This window comes from Camelus ferus, chromosome 4 (genome assembly GCF_009834535.1).
Source record: "Camelus ferus isolate YT-003-E chromosome 4, BCGSAC_Cfer_1.0, whole genome shotgun sequence".
NCBI lineage: Eukaryota > Metazoa > Chordata > Mammalia > Artiodactyla > Camelidae > Camelus > Camelus ferus.
Genome location: NC_045699.1, coordinates 33,081,165 through 33,101,268, shown reverse-complemented (window position 1 = coordinate 33,101,268; position 20,104 = coordinate 33,081,165). Strand labels below are relative to the sequence as shown.

Below are 20,104 nucleotides of genomic sequence, written 5' to 3'. Positions count from 1 at the left end.
GACTCCTGTGGCCCTAAAAAGAATGATGATGAAGGATGTGATGGGACCTCATGAATGAAGGAAGGGACCTCACCCATAAGAGAGGAACATCAGAAAAATGTATACCAGTGTTCCTTTTCATCCAGAACCTTAGAGTAGCATGTAGAGTGTAGGAATAGCTTCACTTGGCAGATGGGGATAAAGAAAGCTAAAGGGAAAGTTTGTTAAACTCAGTGAAAACTCACCAGAATGCTGGTGCTGGATGAGGTTTTCCTCCTTCACAGGCTTTGATGAGATGTAGGTATAAAGGAAACATTCTTTGTCCTGCAATGAATAACAGCTGCTTAGTAATAGATGGGGTGAGTGTGTGTAGCTGTGTGTTTTAAGTGTGCGTGCACGTATATACGCATGCACACAAGCAGAGATTATATTTATTGGCTTGTATTTGAATTGTTTCCTGTATTTCACAGTAATTTTGACATTACACGAAAGCTAGATAATTTTTCAGTAAACGTGCATTTTCACAGAACAAAAGGCTAGAAAAATATGGGGGGAGTTTTCAGGGGATCCATTTAATTTCCATGTGTCTTCATTTAAAATGAGTGATGTTTAAAGATCCCTGAAGGTGGCAGTGGCCTGGGCCTCCCTGGACCTCTACAAGGACCTCTGAAATGTTTAATGAGCACACACTAGGACCCAGGTATGCTATGACTTGTAGGAATACAAGAGCTGGACACTCCTGTGCTCCTGACGATAGGACTTTTATCTGGCTAAATAACAACACAGTGCAGCACGTTCTAAGAGCTGTTGAGAGCACACAAAATAGAGGCTACAGAGTTTGGGAGAGAATAGCCATTTGCAGGCTTGGGTGGCTGGGGGAGGCTTTGTCGAAAACATCACTTAAACTTTGTCTTGAGTGTAGGGGTGGTAGGAAGAGAGTAGCAGGAAAACAGAGCCATTACTGGTGAAGGGAGGACAAGACTCAGAGGCAGGGATGTCTGTGATGCATCTGGGCTCCTCTGAGTTGGCAGGAGTGGTGCATTCTGTGGGCGTGCCATCACGAGGACGAGAGCCTGGGGAGACAGGTCATTGGAAAACAGGACTCTGAATAGACTATAAATGTAAAGGGAAGCTTGTTAAGATAAGTGATTTTTTTGTGTTTTAGTTAGTGCGTCCTTATAAAATCCCAGCTGAACATGCATTTCTAATGAGCTCCCAGCCCCAGAACAAATGACTGCAGAGAGCCCCGGGGCTGGGTACAGCTAGTCCCAGGCACGACGCACAAAAGGAAGTGGGTTTTCTTAGGGATAGTCTTTTAGCAAAGTCACGTATTAAACTTTTGATGGTTAAGTTATCTTTCTCCCCTAATAGCGGGCAAACATGCTGGATTTTCACAATCAAATTCACCGCATAAAAAGTTGTTCTCTAACCCTCCCAGTGATTCATATGGGAAATCAGGCTTCTCCACCGCTGGGTGGGCCACTGCCCTGTTCTAGCAATGCCACAAGAATAGGCATCAGTGCTTCTCAAACTTGGCCATGCAAACAAATGACCTGGGGATCTTGTCAAAATGCAGGCTCTGATCCAGTAGGTCTGGGGTGGGCCTAAGACTCTGAATTTCTAACAAGCTCCCAGGTGCTGAAGCTCCTGGATGAGTAGAAGCTGTTAAGTTGCAGAGTTGCTTATTACCCACATCTCACATTTCTTCCTCCCTCCCTCCTCACGGGCTTCATCCCTCAGGCCACGCCTGTTCCCACGCCTTCCCTTTCCTCCCTTCAAAACAGCAAAGGTGCCCATGCTGTTACACTTTGGAACAACTATAGATGTCATTCGTTCATTCAGCAAAAGCTGGATGAGCCCATACTTTGTTCCAGGCACCATCCTACACGTGTGCAAGTACGAAGTCCCAGTACAAGTGAGACACGTCTACAGGCAAAACAATACTTCTGCTCACTATTTCATTGTCCAAGTCAAAGTACATTGACTTCTACTTTATTTCACATAGACCAAAAGTAGGCGAGATTGTGGTGAAGGCTGCATAACTGTATCAATCTCCTAAAACTCATCAACTGTATATTTAAAGGAGTGAATGTGATGATCTGTAACTTACACCCTAAATACAAGTAGGAAATGAGGAAACCTTCCTTTCCTCCATTGCTTAATTACTTCTCAAGTCCAATCAGCAAGTTACAGCTTTGTAATGAATAGAGGAACTGTGCTGTCAAGTTGTTTGCACTGTTGTGTTTTCTCCCCACTTCTGCTGTCAGCAGAGTTGACACAGGAGTGGAAAATGTTTAGGGATGAAACTGTTCTCAGGTTTTACCTTGAGTGAGCTCCAGCTGCTCAGCAGACTGGGGCTGGAGGTCGATAAGCCTAGATTTCCAAGGTGAACATAAGTGAGCCTTCTGATGCTGACTGCCAATAGCGGAAATGCATGCTTGCTGGGTACACTGTGGCTGGGCCCCACTGCTGGGCAGTGGCCTTTCTGACTCAGCTGTAGCAGAACAGGATAGAGCCAGGAAGAACCTGGCAGGCTGACTTGCTGCAGCTGACGCTCATCCAGCCAGTCCTGCAGTTCTTCAGATAGTTGCCAGTTGGGACCTCGATCCCCTCCTCCTTTTTCTCACGATAAGAAAAAACACATCAGGGTTTCAGAAGCCAAGAAGAAGGGGTACAACATTCTGTTTCCCTCCTCTGCCCCTCAAAGCACCCAGACCATTTTAAACACTGCCAGTCTGTGTTTTTAAGTTTTCTTCTTCTTACATTTCTGTCTTAGCTTGGGCCACTAGAACAAAGCACCACAGACTGAGTGCACAGTGCCAAAGTCTGGCAAGTCCAAGATTAAGGTGCAGTAGATTCTGTTCCTGGGAAAAAACCTCTTGCTGCCTCATAAATGGCCATCTGCTCACTGTATACTTAGGATAGGGCTTGGCACATACTAAATGATGGAAAAGTATAACATGTTTTTACACTAGAGCAAAGTGGGGGTGATGATGGTCTGTCACCCCTACTTTGCTCTAGGAGAGGCAGGCCTCCTCGCTCACAGCCACTTGGTCAGGTCATCACACACTCGACACCATTTCATCCCCATAAACCCATTTTATAGATGAAGGAAATGAGGTTAAAGGAGACTATGATTAGCCCAAGGTCACAAAGCAAGTAACTGGCAGAACCACGAATTAAACTAGTCTTCCATTGGGACAGGCTGCCCTTGGATCTGGGATTTGGTAGAGGTCAGGCTGGGATGGAAGACATGAAGGGGGCAGGATTAGAGAAAGCCACTGGGAAGTGTCCAGGGAGATGGCTCTGCCATGGGACCCTCACACCCACTGCAGTGCTTCGGGTGGAAAGGCCGGATGCCCTTCGGTGCCCTGCCCCCAAATAATCCTCCCTTACCTTTAAGTGCCTGGAGCATATGTGTCACTCCAGTCACAGGAGGAGGATGGGGGCCAATCTCTTAGTTTCTCCAGTGTCTCTCCCCTCCTTCTAGCAGCTATGTTTTTTCAATGGGCCTCAGGTAGAAGCTTGCTAAAGTATTACTAGGAAGATGATCAGAAAGGCAGAATACCACAAACTGGGACTTCCAGAGAGAATAGTTCCAACTTGAGACCAAGGCCTGGATTCTAGCTGGAAGGGTCAAGGTCTTTCCTAGGCAGCATTTGTAGTGTTGGGGTTAGAACTGGGGTTGTCGAGCCAGGTCACCTAGGTTCAAACACCCACTCTGCCTTAACTAGCTTTTGTGACCTTGGGCAAGTTACACAACCTCAGTTTCCCCAACTGTAAAATGGGGATAGTAGTCATAACTACCTCTTAAAGTTAGTATCAGGGTAAAAACAGTCAATTCATAGAGCTTAGGATACGGCTTGGCACATACTAAGTGACTGAAAAGTATAATAGTATTCAGTGGGGCAAATAGAGACCCGACCAATTTAAGTAGGAAGGAGACTTAATCTGATTTAAATGTAGGCATTGTCTGCCCAAGACTTGTCTGCCCCCATAAGGTTTGTACCATAAGACATAGTGGGGCTGTTGAGACATCAGCCTGGGAGCAGCGGGATCCTGGATTTCCATCCACCTCTGCTGTTCCCACAGGTGTGTGACTCTAGACAGGGCACTTCATCTCTTCACATCTTAGTTTCATTAACTATGGGGGAAGAAAGGGACTGGAATATAGAAATCTCTAATAGTCTATCATCATTTTCATATTGAATAGTTTCTGCACTCAGACTGGACCTATCAGGAATAATAAAAATAAGTGTTCTAGATTTTAGCTATGCCCCAGTACTATTCTAAGCATTTTATATATTCAACTCATTTAATCTTTACAAACATTTATGAGGTCGGCTAGTATCACCGTCACATCACAGGTGAAGAAATTAAGGCATGGAAAGCTTAAGTAACTTGCCTCCTGTCACAAAGCCAGTAAGCAGCGAAGCAGAATTCAGAGCTGAGCACTCCAGCTCCAGAGTCTGTCCTTTTTACTACAGTGCTGTGCTTTTCTCTCTAGGAATGACATTCAGTTGCTAGTAACAGAGAATGAAAGTAAGAGTGGCTTAAATAAGATGAAAACTTATTTTCTCTTGTATAAAATAAGATCAGAGATAGTCTTATCAGAGATGTGTGGTGGCCACATAAAGTCATCAGAGACCCTGGCTCTTTCCATTCTTTCACTCTGCTATCTTGGTTATGGTGTACCCATCCTCATAGCCACAAAATGGCTGCTAGGGCTCTGGCCATCGCAACCACATCCTAGGCAAGTATAAGGAATAGAAATGAGGAAAGAGCAAAAGGCTATACCCATTAAAAGAGCTTTACCTAGTGATCTCATCTTATATCCCAGTCAGCTGTCCCTATCTGTAAGGGAGGCTAGGGAATATAATTTTCCAGGTGGGTATACCACCTGGAGTTCTGTTACTAAGGAAGAGGGAATGGATGTTGAGAAAGCAACTAGCAATTTTTTGCCATTCTGAGGGACTGATGTGAGCTGTGCTGAAGGAGTATCACCGAGGAGGGAGGGCAAGAAGTGCAGAAGGTGAGGGCTACATGACCACCCTCTCTGTAGAAGAGACACCTACCTCCTTAGATAGAGGACTGTGAAAGTTACAAAAGCCAGGCACCATGTTCTGGAGGCACAACTTCCTGCCTTTTCTAGTCCCCATCTGTCTGGTTTCTTTAGGATTCTGACTGCTGAAAAACCCCAGCACACTGACTATAAGAGAATGCTTTTGTTCAGTGAATTTATCAACAAAGGGAGCCCCAAAGGAGGTGGCTATCTGGAACAGTGGTATCACTGAGTGAGAGTAGCACAATTCAGATGTTCGTGGACCTAATGAAAATGTTACAGATAAGACCATTAAAAAAAATTATTTGCAGTGTAGTTATATGATCCTGTGTACATTTCCCAAGAGATGTGGTTCTTTGGGAGGGAAGTTTAATGCATGGCTCACTTTAGTTTATGGGTTTAAATTAACATAGTGGAAATTAATTTTAATAAGAAAATCTAAAGAATATAATCCAAATGGAAGGAAGAAATAAATGTGGAAAATGTACATGAAACAATTTTATAAGTTATAAAATTTGTTAAAATAGAAAGTTACTACAAACAGATGAATTTTTTCACTCCACTTATCTTTTTAAAATACTTGTCTTTTTAAAACACTATGTTTTAAATATATACACACACACACACATATATATATTACTTTGCAACAAACTACCCCAAAATTTAGTGCCTTAAAATAACACCAAGGACATTTAATTATTATGTAGGTGGTTCTGGAGGTTGGCTAGGTGATTCTTGTTCAGACTCTAACTCAGTAGCAGTCAGATGGTGGCTGGGGCTTGAAGCATCCAAAGGCTTCCTCACTCACATGTCTGGTGTCTGGGCTGAGAATACTCAAACAGCAGTTGGTTCAGGATTCCAAAGGTGCCTGTCCTGAGACAGAGAGAGAGAAGAAAGGAGTAAGCACCAGGCAGAAGCTATATTGCCTTTTATTACCCAGTGGCACAGCATGACTTCCACCACGCTGCGTTCACCGAGGCAGTCATAAATGACCACCTGACTTTTGAAGGGAGTGTGGCAAGTTTCTGCAAGAGCACAGAGGATGGGCAATTATTGCTGTGGCCATTCAAAAAAAAAAAATCTTAGCATCACAGCTTCTCAATGAATTGTCCCAACAACCCTCGGCGATTGTATGAGATTACGTCCCCATTTTACAGATGAGAGAACTGAGGATTGCAACAGTTAATTCATTGTGCTAATGAGTAGGAACTCAGTTTCAACCCCAGCTCTGCCCACATGTAAAGCATCTAACCCAGTCTAGGGCACATAGTATGTGATCAGTATATGCTAAACTACCTATTATGACTTCTGATAATAAAAAACACAGAGAATGTAGTTACTTCTCCCCAGATTTGCAGAGTAGACATCCCCAAGTTAGCAGTTAGCTTCTGCAGCCCTTGCAGTCTGCCAATGTTACAAGCCCGGGCCTTTAACTCACCTGAAACTGATTTCATTTTACATGTGGTGGTAGCTCATAACTGTTAGTTGAGGCAATAAAAACAATAATAAGGGGTGATGTAGACTTCTCAGGATTCAAAGGCTACACACCTCCCCTTCTTAGCTCTTCCCTGAAACCTTTGGTATGTAACCTTAGGTATCCTACAATTTGCTTCAATTGATGTCAAATTTAAAAGATGGGCAAAAATCCAGTTAAGGGAGTTTTTTTGGCTTCTGGGGTAAATTAAATGGAGTCATTCTTCCACAGCAGGCTAATTCCATGATGAAGCTGTGGCCGTAGCTACATGCCACCCTCATTACCTTTGACTGTCATCCTGAACATGTTTAATAGAAATGATTAGGTAAAAAGGTCTGGGTGTCCCCATAACATAGCTAAATCTAGCACCACTATTAGGAAAACAGTTTAAACCACATTAATCACAGGGATCCTATTTGTCTGAAGGAAAACAGATTATTACTGTGTATTGCATGTCAGCTGAATTTCAACCATTGTGTTGTCCCTTCAAGGTTTGTCGAATGTTAAGTTCCCTTGGATAGAACAGTATAAAATAAAAGGTAAGGCTTCATCAGGTTTAAGTAACATGATTTTCTTCTATGGTATGTGCCACGTTGTCTGGGAGACAGACTCTGGGGCTGGAATACTCCCCCCTCTGAAGCCTGCTTTGCAGCTTATTGGCTTTGGGACACTAGGCAAGTTACTTAAGCTTTCTGTGCCTTAGTTTCTTCACCTGAGGTGTGACGGTGATACTAGCCGACCTCAAAATTTCTGTAAAGATTAAATGAGTTAAATATATGAAAATTTCTAAGCACTTCAAGCGCATATGAAGTGTCACCTCATTCTCTCCCCACCCTGATACTTGCCTCTCAGATGCGGTGAAGCCGTGGAAAAAAACAAGCGTCTCATCACGACAGACCAGAGGGAGTACCAGCAGGAACTCAAAAAGAACTACAACAAGCTGAAAGAGAGCCTCAGGCCAATGATCGAGCGGAAAATCCCAGAACTCTACAAGCCGCTGTTCAGAGTTGAGAGTCAAAAGAGGTAAGAGGAGGATGAAGGGTAAGGCGTGAGGCTCAGCAATCAGAAGCGCAGGACCGGGGCGAGCGGGGGCGGGCCTGGAGTCAGGGAAGCCGCCAGAGCGCGCGCGACCCGCCCCGCTGGCGTCCTGATCCCCGCCCCGCACCTCCTCCTTGAGCTCCCCGAGGCCCCTGCACGCGGCCTCTGCCCGCCGTCTTCCCAGGGCCCAATTGCTGCCTGCGTTTCTTCCCGCACAGTGTGAAGGGATGGCGGCATCTTCCCTTATTTACGTATTTATTGGGTTCTCCATGATTGGTGACCTTTTCTAGTGAGTGATTTTTTCCCCCTCCCTCTTTCTAAAAGGCTAATTGATCTTTCTTTCCTCTGTTCTCTCTCTCCCTCTCTCTCCGTAATTTCAGAGACTCCTTCCACAGATCTAGTTTCAGGAAATGTGAAACCCAGTTGTCACAGGGCAGCTGAGGAAAGCTATCTTCACCCATGAAGACTGAGGCCCTGTGACCCCGGAGAAGGACCCGCTGGTACTTAAAACATAGGACATTTACCACACAGGACAGATCACATCCTCCCTGACCAGACAGCATTCTGGAAGCTTTGGGATCCAAGTGACGATGGCAATTACACCCTAATGGGGTCTGACCAGATTTGGGGCGTGCTAGGCGATGGAAGTAGTGGAGTATGGTTCATCAGAGGTGCCGGTGTATTTATTACGGCATATTTTTTCCCATTATCGCGCAAAACAAGGCATAAACAGCGTCTCCTGCTGAATGGTCAGTCACCATCTAGCCAAGGGGTGACTTCCTCTCACCTGTATTTAAATTTAATCTGTATTTAGATAAACCCAAATTGCCCTAGGAAAAATGGGAATAGTTGTCCACCAACCTGTGCAAAGCAAACTTCACTCCTCCTTCTTTATAGGAAAGGAGAGTGAGCTTGCTGGAATGCAAAACCTTTCAATAAATCTGTGAGGGGAGGCCTTACTAGAAATCAAAAAATCATGAAGGCTAGAAATTTGGGGATGGATTCATTATTTGTGAATTTGTTACCCCTTGGGTAACGGTGGACTAATTGTTGTGTAGTTATTTTTGCTTTACCGTTCTGTTATGTTAAGTTAATTTAGCATGCGCTTATAGAAGAGCACCGTGGAAGCACTGATACAGCAGACGTGTGGTACGCTGAGCGACCTGCTGAAAGTTGCAGGTGCTGCAGTTCCTTAAATTGAAAGAATTTTCCTCTAAAGTTTTGCATATTCCTTATGTTTGCTCTTGCTTTCTTTTTTTCTCCCCCTCTCTGGGGCCAAGTTTATTTTTACAGAAGGAGACTATTTCTGCTTTAATTTCTGAACATTGTGCTGTCCATCAGCGTATGTACATCAGCTACAGAATATATTCAGCTTTGGATTCTTTTGACAATGTACTTTAGGAGAAAGATGAACAAAGTTCTTATTTGAGAATTAAATTATATATTTTTAATATGACTGATTACCTTGACTGGTACTCAAAATGTAATAAGAATTGGAAGCAAAATGTCTCCCTTTGCAATGTGTGTTTTTCATTTTGACAACTCGTAACTCTTTTGTAAAACACTTCAGAGAAGAAGAAAGATGCATAATCATGGCCTTGGTCAAACAGTGCTACCCAGGATCCCACCTCGTATGCAGTATTTAATCTTGCTGGTCACGAGAGAGAATGTAATATGGAGTATTCCAGAACTTTTTGTGTACACCATCAGGTATGCATGAATTTATAGTCTGAAAGAGGACTTTTTTTTTTTAATTACTTAAGCTTACCAGTTTAAGTGGCAAACTTTTTGTTTTTTGGGCATTTGGGGCAGAACTCTTTCTAAAGTATATTATGTATTTAATTGCTTTCTTAAATGAGTATGCATGACATACTTTAATTCCATATGTTGTTTAGTTTCTTCTGTGTGAGAGACACTGGGTGAGACCAAGGTCCAACAACACTGTCACTGCCCTCCAGAGTACCTCATTTAGTGAGGAAGAGCATCTCATCTGTGTGTACGTGGCCATAATACCCAGCAGACTAGGACAGGCCCCATGGAGTGTAACCTTTTCTGAGTGACTCCAGGATCACCATTATCAACACCTGTTGTATTCTGCCTCAGACAGTAAGGGTTAGGTGTTATGCAGGGCTGGCTTTTAGCTCTAAGAGCCCTAATAATCCTGTGACCTAAAATACTCCAGATCAAATGTCCTCTGCTTTTAGATACCAAGGGCTGGGGCAATCAACCTCAAGTAAAATCTATAACCCAACTCATGGGTACCCTGTGGCACTCCATTTGGGAAGCCCTGGCCTAAGAGTAGTTTTCGGTTGGCAATCTTTTATAAGGGACAGAAAACTAAACTCAAGTCAATGTTTTCAAAGAGGGTAGTGTAGTTTACTGGGTCATTTAACAGATTAACCTAGAGGAGAATTGGTTCAGACTCAGCTCGATTCAGGGCCCACACACCATGTCCTGGGTCCATTTTTCATCTCTGCTTTCTCTTGTGTGGCTCCATCCTCAGGCTTTCAGCAGTGGTTCCTGGAAATTCCAGGCTCACCCATCATGACGAAGGCAGTCCTGAGCCTCACAACCTCATACCACCAAGCTCCACAAAGAAAAGAAGTTCTGGGTTCCAGAATTCCCAAATTCTTTGGTTTGCTCTGGTTGGAGTGGCTCGTGCTAAGCAAGGTTCTCCCCTCGCAGAAGAAGCAGGGTCAATACCGACTCAAACCACAGGGCTAGCGATAGAGGGATGGGTAGTTCCTCGGGGAACTGGGAGGAAAGGGGAAAAGAAGCATAACAAACCACAGGGGTTCCCTGTGGAACATTTTGCTTCAAAGTAAATGCATTCAGAAGAAGGAACTTGTAGGGAGCTCAGGATTACAGGGTTTTTTTTTTTTTTTCATATCATGTTCACAACCACTGATCTGGAAGGACCATCCCTAGGAGGGGAGATGAAAAGGATATGCCATACATGAAGGAGGACCCAAGGCTTATCATATCCTGAAGAAGAGTGGGGACTGGGACAGATAGGGGTGGACACTCCCATCCTCGGGAGTGTCTTGCCAAAAATGATGCAAATGATCAGGAATAGAGCTGAGCGGGGAGGGGCACTGAGAGAAAAGTGAGAGCAACAGGGAAAATGGAATAAAATTAGGTTTGAGTGGAAAAAGTCAAGCATCAAAATTATGTTTCACCCTCATCTCTGTGTCCTCAGTGCCTGGCCCATCGTGGGCACTCCACGAATGTTTGTAAATGACCAAAATACTGAATGAAAGTGGTCATCAGTGATGATTTCTGCCAGACTATTCCTCTTGTATCTCTGGGCCAAAAGCACCTAACAGGATAGACGATTTGGGTCAACTAGCCCAGGAGGAATGTTCCCTCTAGACTTTACCTATTATCAATGAATGCATGGGCAGGAATTATGAGGATTTGTCCCCCTTTTCTGCTGTTTTCCTTTGAGTTACCATAGACCTTATCCTTAATAAGAATCACAGCACCTGATTAAAAAGCCAGGGCTCAGATGGTCACTACGTTTTCTGCTATAGAATTGGTGAAGGAAATGTAGCAGAGCCTCAGCTGAAAACTTTTCAGAGAGTTGTCTACGTTCCTACGTTCTTGGGGGAGCAGTGCTCTCCCTGGAACGATGCTACTGAGTCCAACCCAGTTCCTGGTCTGATAATGATGTTTGCGACATTAGCTTGACAGCTAAATGGCTTTCGCCTTTACTGTTTTCCCCACACATTGGAAGATGGCAAGTCGCTGGTTGCCAGGGTAAGGGAGCAATTAGCAAGGTGGTAGAGCTCTAAAGGTACAACCGAGGAACCAGCTCTCTTGTCCCTTGTCATTTCCTTTCTGCAACCAGAGAACATGACATGAACGAACTGTTCCTTTACCTAACAGGATTATCAGGGTAATTAGATTAAAAAAAGAAAGAAGGAAAGCCTGTGTGACTGCAGAAGGTTTCTGGACGAAGGAGCAGAAGTCCCACTTTCTTATTCTTCCACTCTCTAGTCCTGCAGCTCTCTGATCTTCAGGTCTTTTCACTGTAAAAAAAAAAAGGATGAGTTGCTCTGTCTTCTCCCAACCTGCTGAGGAAATCCAGTGAGACAATTACCGCATGGGGACATGTTTTGGCGACTCAAATGTGCTGCCCCATGTGTAAGGAAGCATTATTTACAACTGACACCTCCAGAAAGTTTAGCCAGGCCCTCACACATTGCATTCACTGCTGGCAGCAAGGATCAAAAGCAGGCCAAAGGTGCAGGCAGGACAGAGGCCTGACTTAACAGAAAGTAAATGCCTGGTCTATTCAACCTGCAGTGCCAGTTTACATGGTCTGGTCAAGGCCAACACAAGGGCCTTCAGGGTAGAAGGAAAAAAGGGTATCAGTGGAACTGAGAGGGTGCACAGTGGCGCCTGGAAACCCAATCCAACACGGCTTCCCTTCTCCTCAAGTGCAGCATGTTTCCAGTGCATTCCTCTGGAACGTAAATACACAGATTCTAACAGCCCACCTGTGGCCCCCAGCCTGTAAGTGCTCCCTGAGGGTATCAAAGCACACCGACTTCCACTTGAAACAGAGCCAGTGAGAGGCCAGTTTCCCCAAGAGTAATAAGGAAGAAAGAGAGGACTTGGCAGCCACGACGCATTTGCAATAATTGAGCTGCCTTTGCTGGTTGAGAAGCCCAGGGTTTATGGGCAGCCTCACCTGCTCCACTCCACCGGCTCCAACTTTGCAGCCAGAGCGCGAAAGTCTCCAGATACATATCAAGCCAAAAGTTTCTAAAGAGGACCGCGTGGAGGCAAGCAACTGATTAGGAAACTCAATGGCCCTAATCCATGGAGAACTGAGTGCAAGGAACCCCAACAAGCGCAGCTGTTTAAACGCGGGTTAGAGAAAACAAGCACACCTCCCCCCCCCCGGGGGGGTTTACTGCGCATGCGCGCGCGTCGGGCGTTTGTGTTTGGAGCGAAAAAGTGCTCGGTCTCAGGCAGTGAGTAGCTGGAAACTGGGAAATGGGGGTGCTGTACAGCATCAACGAGGGATTCGGGGAGGCTCGGGGGTTTTATTTCTCAGGAATTGTGAAGCTACAGGAAAAGCTGTTGAAGTGGGAATCAAGTAAAGTAATAGTGTGGGAAACGGGCATAGTCCTAAAATCTCCTTCCTGGGACGCCTGCGACTGGAGGATCCCAGAAGGTGCAAGTAAATGTGTATTTGGAATGAAAGGGTGGGAGGAAGTGTGTGTTGGCCGGGGGTGGGGGTGTCTAGTGAAGTCTCTGGGCAGGAACCTTCCCCTGGCTCCCGGGCTTGGTTTCACCTGCCGGCACTCTGAATCTCAGGGCAGGCTCGCACGGTGGAGGACAAGCGGGGCAGGCTTTCCTGCAGATGCGGAAGCAAGACCCAGTCCCTGCCCGGGGGAGAGCAGACCCACTCCAGTAGAGGCACGTGTGCACACAGCTTTTGTTGAAGTTTGAAAGGGTCCCCACCCTCCGTTCCACCTGAACTCCAGCTTGGAACATAGCCACAGCCTAATCCCTTCTTGAAACCTTTCTCCCGTTCCTCCAGCCCTTACTGGCCCATCGCGCTCTGGTTTTGTCTGTGTGGACTGTCCCCTCCACTTGATTAGAAGTTCCTTGAGGCCAGGAACTATCCCTCTTTTTATCAGTGAAGAGATTGAAGATCAGGAAGTTCTTATCCAAGTAGACACTAACCATCCTGGGTAGTTAAGACAGACCTGTTCGTAGTTCTTATGTTCTCCAACTAAATAATGCCACGTTTACTGTTTTGCATGGGGCTAGTCAGAGTCAGATTGATAGAGAAAATATCATTTCTTCAAATAAAACTAGATTGTGTTGTCACTGGGTAATATGAAAGCTTACTTGGTTGCTTGTTTTTAAGGTAATACATGAAAAAAAATCTATAGTTCTCATTGGTGGGAAACTGCAGTGGGATCTTATCCCCCTACCAATGTCTCCTTCACCTACTAGACTGAACCTGTCTTTCAGAGCCAACAAAGCTGGACACCGCAAAACCCCAGCCCCAGCAGAGGCAGTGAATATTGGGTACGGGGAGGTGCACAGGGAGGTTCCCAAGAGAAGGATAAAGACACTGGATGAGGGTGTGAAAGAAGGAACTGTAAGGGGGTAGGATGGGAGCGATGGGGTGGGGAGCATACTGAGGACAGAGTTCAAGAGGTGGCACTGTCAGTGTAGGAATCCCTCCTTCTGGGAGCCTAAGTCAGCCGTCTTCCCTGGCATGGGACAGAGTCAAGTCAGATAAAGTCACTGTTTCTGGTCCTTCCTCACTCAGCTGTTCTGTGAGGCTAACTGACATTTTAGTAAGAGAATGCAGTTTCCAAAACCTCCATCATAGTGGATGTTGCCATCTGAGGACATGCCATCTGAGAACCATCCAGCAAGGACCAGAACTGACTCCCTGGGCACAAGGTACAGTAGAAAGAAATCCAATCCCCACATTCTTCTCTTCCTTTGCTTCAATACTCTTCTCTAGAGCAAGAAGTGGCTTTATGTGATTGAGAAGAAGGGCTCTGCTCCTCTAGGGCCAAGTTATATCTCCAAAGGCCCAGACAAGGCCTTGTACCTAACTATGGGCACTTTGTAAGCAGCTGATGAATGAAGACAGGCATTTCCACCAGGTTATACGTCCCACCTTATCTGCAGCCCCTGCCTTGCCCATGTCCCTGGAAGGGGCAGGTGTCTCTTCTGAGTGACCAGGTTCCTGCTATTCCCCCTGGACCATGGCTGACTGACCTAGGAAACCAGTGTGATCCCTGAGGGGCACGGCGTAGCCTTGGGCCCTGAGTTTCTAACTCTCATTTCCACTTTCCTGAGGTGTAGTTCCCCAAGTGTCCTCACATATTCCATGGTTGAAATGTTTGACAGGGAAATGATCACCGTGTGAAAGACTCCTAATGGGACGTCAGCACATCACAGCTCTATCTTTTACCATAATTCTTACGATCCTTGGTGACCTAGAAGTGTCCTAAAATGAGGCTTATGCTGGTTTTCTGATAGGGATTCTATTCAGAAAATTTGTTCTAGTTAGCTAGGAATAGTCACCACTTATTTATATGTGTGTTATCCCCCAACAAACCTCAGGCATCTGTGGTCATCTGAGAATGATCTGGGAATGTGTCCAGGCGGTGATCTTGCACGAGAAGGAACAAGAGTTAATTTCAACATGAGATTAAGCCAGAGTTAATTAAGAAGCTGAAACAGCTGTCCCTATGTGATGGCATCTAACAAAAAAAGACTTTCTATTTATATTATTCACTGTTTTGAATTTTCTTTGCTGAGCCTTCTTGAGTGTCATCAAGGGGTGAGTGAGTGTGCAGGTAGGTGCCTGACTGTCTGTCTGACTGTCTGACTGTGGGTGGTGAACTCATCATGCTAGGTCAGCCATGAGATCAAGATTAAATGCTAAGTCAGCCTTAAGTGAAATAGTGACATTCCCCAGCACAGAGGAGGGCAATGTGGGCTAGTGTTTATGAGCGCAGCACTGGAATCGAAGACGGTGAGGTTCAATTCTTGTCCTGCCTCTTACTCATTAGTGATTGCAATGGACTGAATGTTTGTGTCCCCGCAAAATTCATCTTTCAAAACCCTAACCCCCAATGTGACAGAGAGGGTGGGGGCTTGTGGAGCTGATTAGATCCTGAAGGTGAAGCCCTCATGAATGGGATTAGTGACCTGATAAAAGGGACCTCAGAGAGCTCTCTCACTCTTTCTGCCATGGGAGGATACAGTGAGAAATAGGTAATCTGTAACCCACAACAGAGTCCTCACCCGATACTGAGTCTGCCCTGTGCCTTGATCTCACACTTCTAGCCTCCAAACTGTGAGAAAAACTTTTCTGTTGTTTATAAGCCACTGAGTCTGTGGCACCTTGTAATGGCAGCCCAAATGGCCTAAGATAGAGATGTTGGACAAATTGATGAACCTTGTAAGCCTTGTCTATATAGTGAGATATGTGGGGACTAAATAAGATAACCCACGTGACACAGTTGACAAGGGGCCAGGCCTTGAACAAGGGCTTAATAAATTTCAGCTACTGTTTTATTTACTGAGTGAAATAGGTGAATGTTCAGTCTTTGACACCCCCCACCTTTTCCCTCCTGTCCTTTCTCCAAAACGGTACGTGTGCAGTTTGTGTCTTGCACACACTCTCCATCGTCTGCCATTTTGTTGTCCCCTCTTGCTACCCATCCCCTCTTTTCTCTCTCTGTCGCCACATCACTTCAGCTTCCTCCCCCGAATTGGGGATGAGCACAGGAGAGAACAGAGGAGAACAAAAAGCAGAGAGATTTTGGTGTTAGGGTGACAGTGCAGCACTCGGGGGCTGTCTGGACGTTCCCATCGCTGAGGATAGCATTTTCCCAGGATTCCTAACATAAGGAGAAACCTTAGCCCCCACTTGATGACATCCAAACCCCTTATTTTATGGGTAAGGAAACTAACCTATAGAGAGGACCTTCCATGACCTCCTCATGGCATTGGCTAAGCCTGAGCAGGAGCCCAGGTCTCCCAGATTCCCTGCCCAAGAGAAAAGGAGAATGACAACCCCATGTTTCCATCTCAACCAGGATCTCCTGTCTTCCCGAAGCATTTCACCTACTTTCTTGCTCAGCTGTGGAAATATCTAATTATACCAAGATTTTGTAGCACAATGGACCTCTCATCTCTGTGTACTAAGATGCTCATCTCGTGGGACATCAATAGAAATAATATTAATAAATAACTATTGTCTTCTTTTTGAGAGCTTACTATTTATCTTTAATTTAAAAATTATTTTTTATTTTTATTTTTTCCCCTTTAACGGAGGCATTAGGGGTTGAACCCAGGACCTCCTGCCCACCAAGCATGCATTCTGACCTATACCCTCACCCCTGAGAGCTTACTATTTTTTAAGCAGTGTGTTAAACACCAACTTATCTTATTTAGTGGATTTTTAAAATAAATTTATTGTATTGAAATATAGTTGATTTATAATGTGTTAGTTTTAGGTGAACAGTAAAGCTATTCAGTAATACATATGCTTATTAGTGGATTTTTTCTTTTTTGTCTTTTAAAGTTTTACATTTGCAGCTTTAGAATGAATGAATGACTTTTGAGCCAAAGTGAGCAAAGCAAAAAAGGTAGAAATGGGTTTTCTAAAATGTTTTTCCCTAAATTAGTTCTGTTACATTGTATGAGCCATCTTTCTAAGCCCTAGTTTCTCATCTGTTCAGTGGGGACATGAACAGCTACAGGGTTATTGTCTGACACCAAGCATTCAATAAACAATAATAATTATTATTCCATTTTGCAGTTTGGGTAGGGGTTGTCAGGGAGTTTGGGTGATGGGTGAAAAGTTAAAGGACATCATGAAAAGTCTGAAAAAAATGTAATAAGGCTAATATATTTTAAATATATTATTCTTTTTTATACTCTGAATGACTTTTCCCCTGCTCAGTTTGAGGTATCTCTGTGCCTCGGGGAGGACTGAGATTTTTATAACAGGACTGCAAAGAGAAAAAAATGTACATGTCCAGCTTTTGACTTTCAAATTTGAGTTTCTAGAAAAACAGTCTTTAAATGCCAGAATTTGTAGAAAAAAGAAAAGGATTTTCTAAATTCCTGTCACTCCCATTAACATATCAACAGTCAGAAGACTGGACCTGAGCTCTAAGCCATCGGTAGAGAGAACTGAGGTTTGACCTAAGGGGTGTCCTTGCTGCACAGAAAAGATGGATTGTTTTTCCCTTCCAAACTGAGACAGTGCCAGAAGAAAGGACAGAGGTTGGAGGAGGAAAAGTGACTCGTGTGTACTGGCTTCTCCATTCAAGGCTGAGATCACAGATGGTAGATAAAGTTAGGGGAACGAGCCCTGGAAAGACAGGGAAACTGTCCTGCTCCTCACGAGACTCAGCCAAGGGACCCTCACACAAGTGGCCCCCACCAACGTGCAGCATGGGGGAGAAGGGAAGCACAGCATGGGTCCTTAGCATTCGGAGGAAGCCAAGACACAGCTTTCTCCAGTTGTCCCACATCTGGGTTTATCAGACACCAGTTGCCTCCACTGTGCTGACCAAGTTCAACCTCAAAGAGTTCAAAGTCATAAACTAGGAGTGCACCCACGAGGAAGTTGGTGCCACATCTGCCCTGGCCCCAGGATTGGTCACCTGGGTCTGTCTCCAAAAAAAGGTAAGTGATAACATTGCCAAGGCAACCAGTGCCTGAAAGGGTCTAAGGATGACAGTGAAACTAAGCATTCAGAACAGACAGCGCAGACCGAGGTGGTACCTTCTGCCTCTTCCCTCATCATCAAAGCCTTCAAGTGACTACCAGAGACAGAAGGAAACAGAAAAACATTAAGCACAGTGGAAATAGCACTTTTGATGGGATCGTCAGCATTGCCAGACAGATGTGGCACCAATTTTTAGCCAGAGAACTCTCTGGAATCGTTAAGGAGATCCAGGGGCCTGCCCAGTCCATGGGCTGCAGTGTTGATGGCACCACCCTCATGACATTGTAGCTGACAGCAACAGTGGAATGCCCATCTAGTTAAGAACTGCAAAGAGAGATATTTCAATAAAGGATCATTTGACAGCTAAAACAACAACAACACAGCTGGTTATCAGGCAGAGGGTCTGTATGAGCCTCTCTTGGCCTGGGCCTCCTCATCCCCAGGTGTCACAGGAAGGACTAAGGCATCTCACCCAACCTCCAGGACATGGGTGCAGCTGAGTTGAGAGTCAGGCTGCCCAGATAAGGGATGGGCTGATCAGCCTAAGCCAGGGACCAGCTGAGACACAGCGTGGTTTGCAGGGTCACCAAAGCCAACTAGGGGCTATGTTGACTGAAGAAAAACATACAGCTTAAAGTTGCAAGTTGTGTTTTATTCAGGGAACTTAAAACTGAGGACTGCAGCCTGGGAGGACAACCTCTCAGATAGCTCTGAGGAACTACTCTGAAGAGGTAAGGGAGGAACCACGATATGTAGGAATTTTTGCTGCAGTTGAACATCAAAAGATTACTGCTAATCACAAGAAACAGACATCTCTAGGTTGTGATTTTAGTGCTTTTTCTACAGGAACATGCAAGAGTCTGGGCTCTTTGCAGTTACTCCTTAGATATGCATCTTAACTATCTAAGGCCAGATCCTGTTTTTCTCCATCCTGAATTCCCCCCAGGGCACACCCTCAGGGGCCGCCTCAGTGACTGATGACTTGAGGGTGGGCAACATTTTTTTGTCTGCATCTGGGAGCAAGTCACAAGGGAAGACCCCTCCTTCCACCCCCAGCCCTGACTGAGCCAGAAAGAGCCAGTTTTCCCAAGCACCAAGGTCAGTAGTGCAAGCAGCCAGGTACCCAGAGACAGGGTTGAAACCAGCAACACCAGCAGCCTGAGCTCCGGCTGCCGTAACAAAAGCGCGCAGGCTGGGTGCTTTACACCACGGACACTTTTTCCCTCATAATTCGTAGCTGAAGAGGCTGGGAAGTCCAAGATCAAGGTACCAGCTGATTCAGTGCCTGGTGAGAGAGCTGCTTCTGGCTTGTAGAGGGCAAACTGCGTGTTCACGTGGTCTTTCCTTGGTGTGTCTGTGTGTGCAGAGAGAGAATGAGATCCTCTTCTTTTAAGGCCACTAGTCCCATGATTGGTGAGATTAGCTCTACCTCTGTGACTTCATCCAACCCTAACTACCTCCCAAAGGCTCCATCTTCTTGAACCATCACATTGGGGGAGTTGGGGCTTCAACATATGAATTTGGGGCAATATTTAGTCCACAACACCAACCCCCAGTCATAGGTGTGCAAATGTAAAGCTTGCTCTTTCCTATTACTGCAAGCACCTGCCACTCCAATGCACCAAGGCACCATCTTGGAAAGGAAGGCAGGAAACAATACAAGATGAGCCATTTACCGTAAATCAGAAGCAGAAACAAAACAGCTCTTTAAAACATTTTTTTAATCAAGGAGACTAAGATACAGTTAATGGTCAGTGTGAAGGAAGCCAATGAGGACAGTTTGGTCAGTTGTAGGAAACAAATAAGCCACACTTACTTTGCACACTGAATATAATTTGATAAAAATTTTACACCATTGTATGAAGGAAAAAAAAGCACCCATAACTCTATCATGCTAAAACATCTTTAAGTTATTTCTTTTCCACTTATTCTGCATATGCATGATTTTTTTAAATTACTTTAGCAATTTTTTTTATAATTGAAGTATATTTGATTTACAATGTTGTGTTAGTTTCTGGTACACAGTATAGTCATTCAGTTATACATATGTATTCTTTTTCATTATAGGCTATTACAGGATATTGAGTATAGTTCCCTGTGCTCTACAGTAGGACTTTGTTGTTTATTCTGTATATAGTAGTTAGTATCTGCAAATCCAAAACTCTTAATTTATCCCTCCCCCATCCTTTCCCCTTTGGTAACCATAAGTTTGATGTCTATGTCTGTGAGTCTGTTTGTGTTGTGTAAATAAGTTTGTTTGTGTCATTTTTTGATTCCACATATAAGTGATATCATATGGTATTTCCTTCCTTTTTCT

General features: G+C 44.7%; 1 protein-coding gene and 1 pseudogene across 6 annotated transcripts in view; both read left to right on the top strand.

Annotated features, from left to right (window-relative positions):
- The window catches only part of DOCK8 (dedicator of cytokinesis 8), a 223,965-nt gene extending 214,903 nt beyond the window's left edge, over positions 1 to 9,062 (top strand). For all 6 annotated transcript variants that reach the window (XM_006192725.3, XM_032477776.1, XM_032477777.1 and 3 more), the window contains 2 exons: positions 7,368 to 7,538; positions 7,934 to 9,062. In XM_006192725.3, coding sequence (XP_006192787.1) covers positions 7,368 to 7,538; positions 7,934 to 7,994 — 232 coding nt within the window. In that variant the 3' untranslated portion in view covers positions 7,995 to 9,062. The remainder of the gene's footprint in view (positions 1 to 7,367; positions 7,539 to 7,933) is intronic.
- An 8,448-nt stretch (positions 9,063 to 17,510) lies between these two features.
- On the top strand, positions 17,511 to 18,104 carry LOC116663362 (annotated as a pseudogene).
- Positions 18,105 to 20,104: the final 2,000 nt, after the last annotated feature.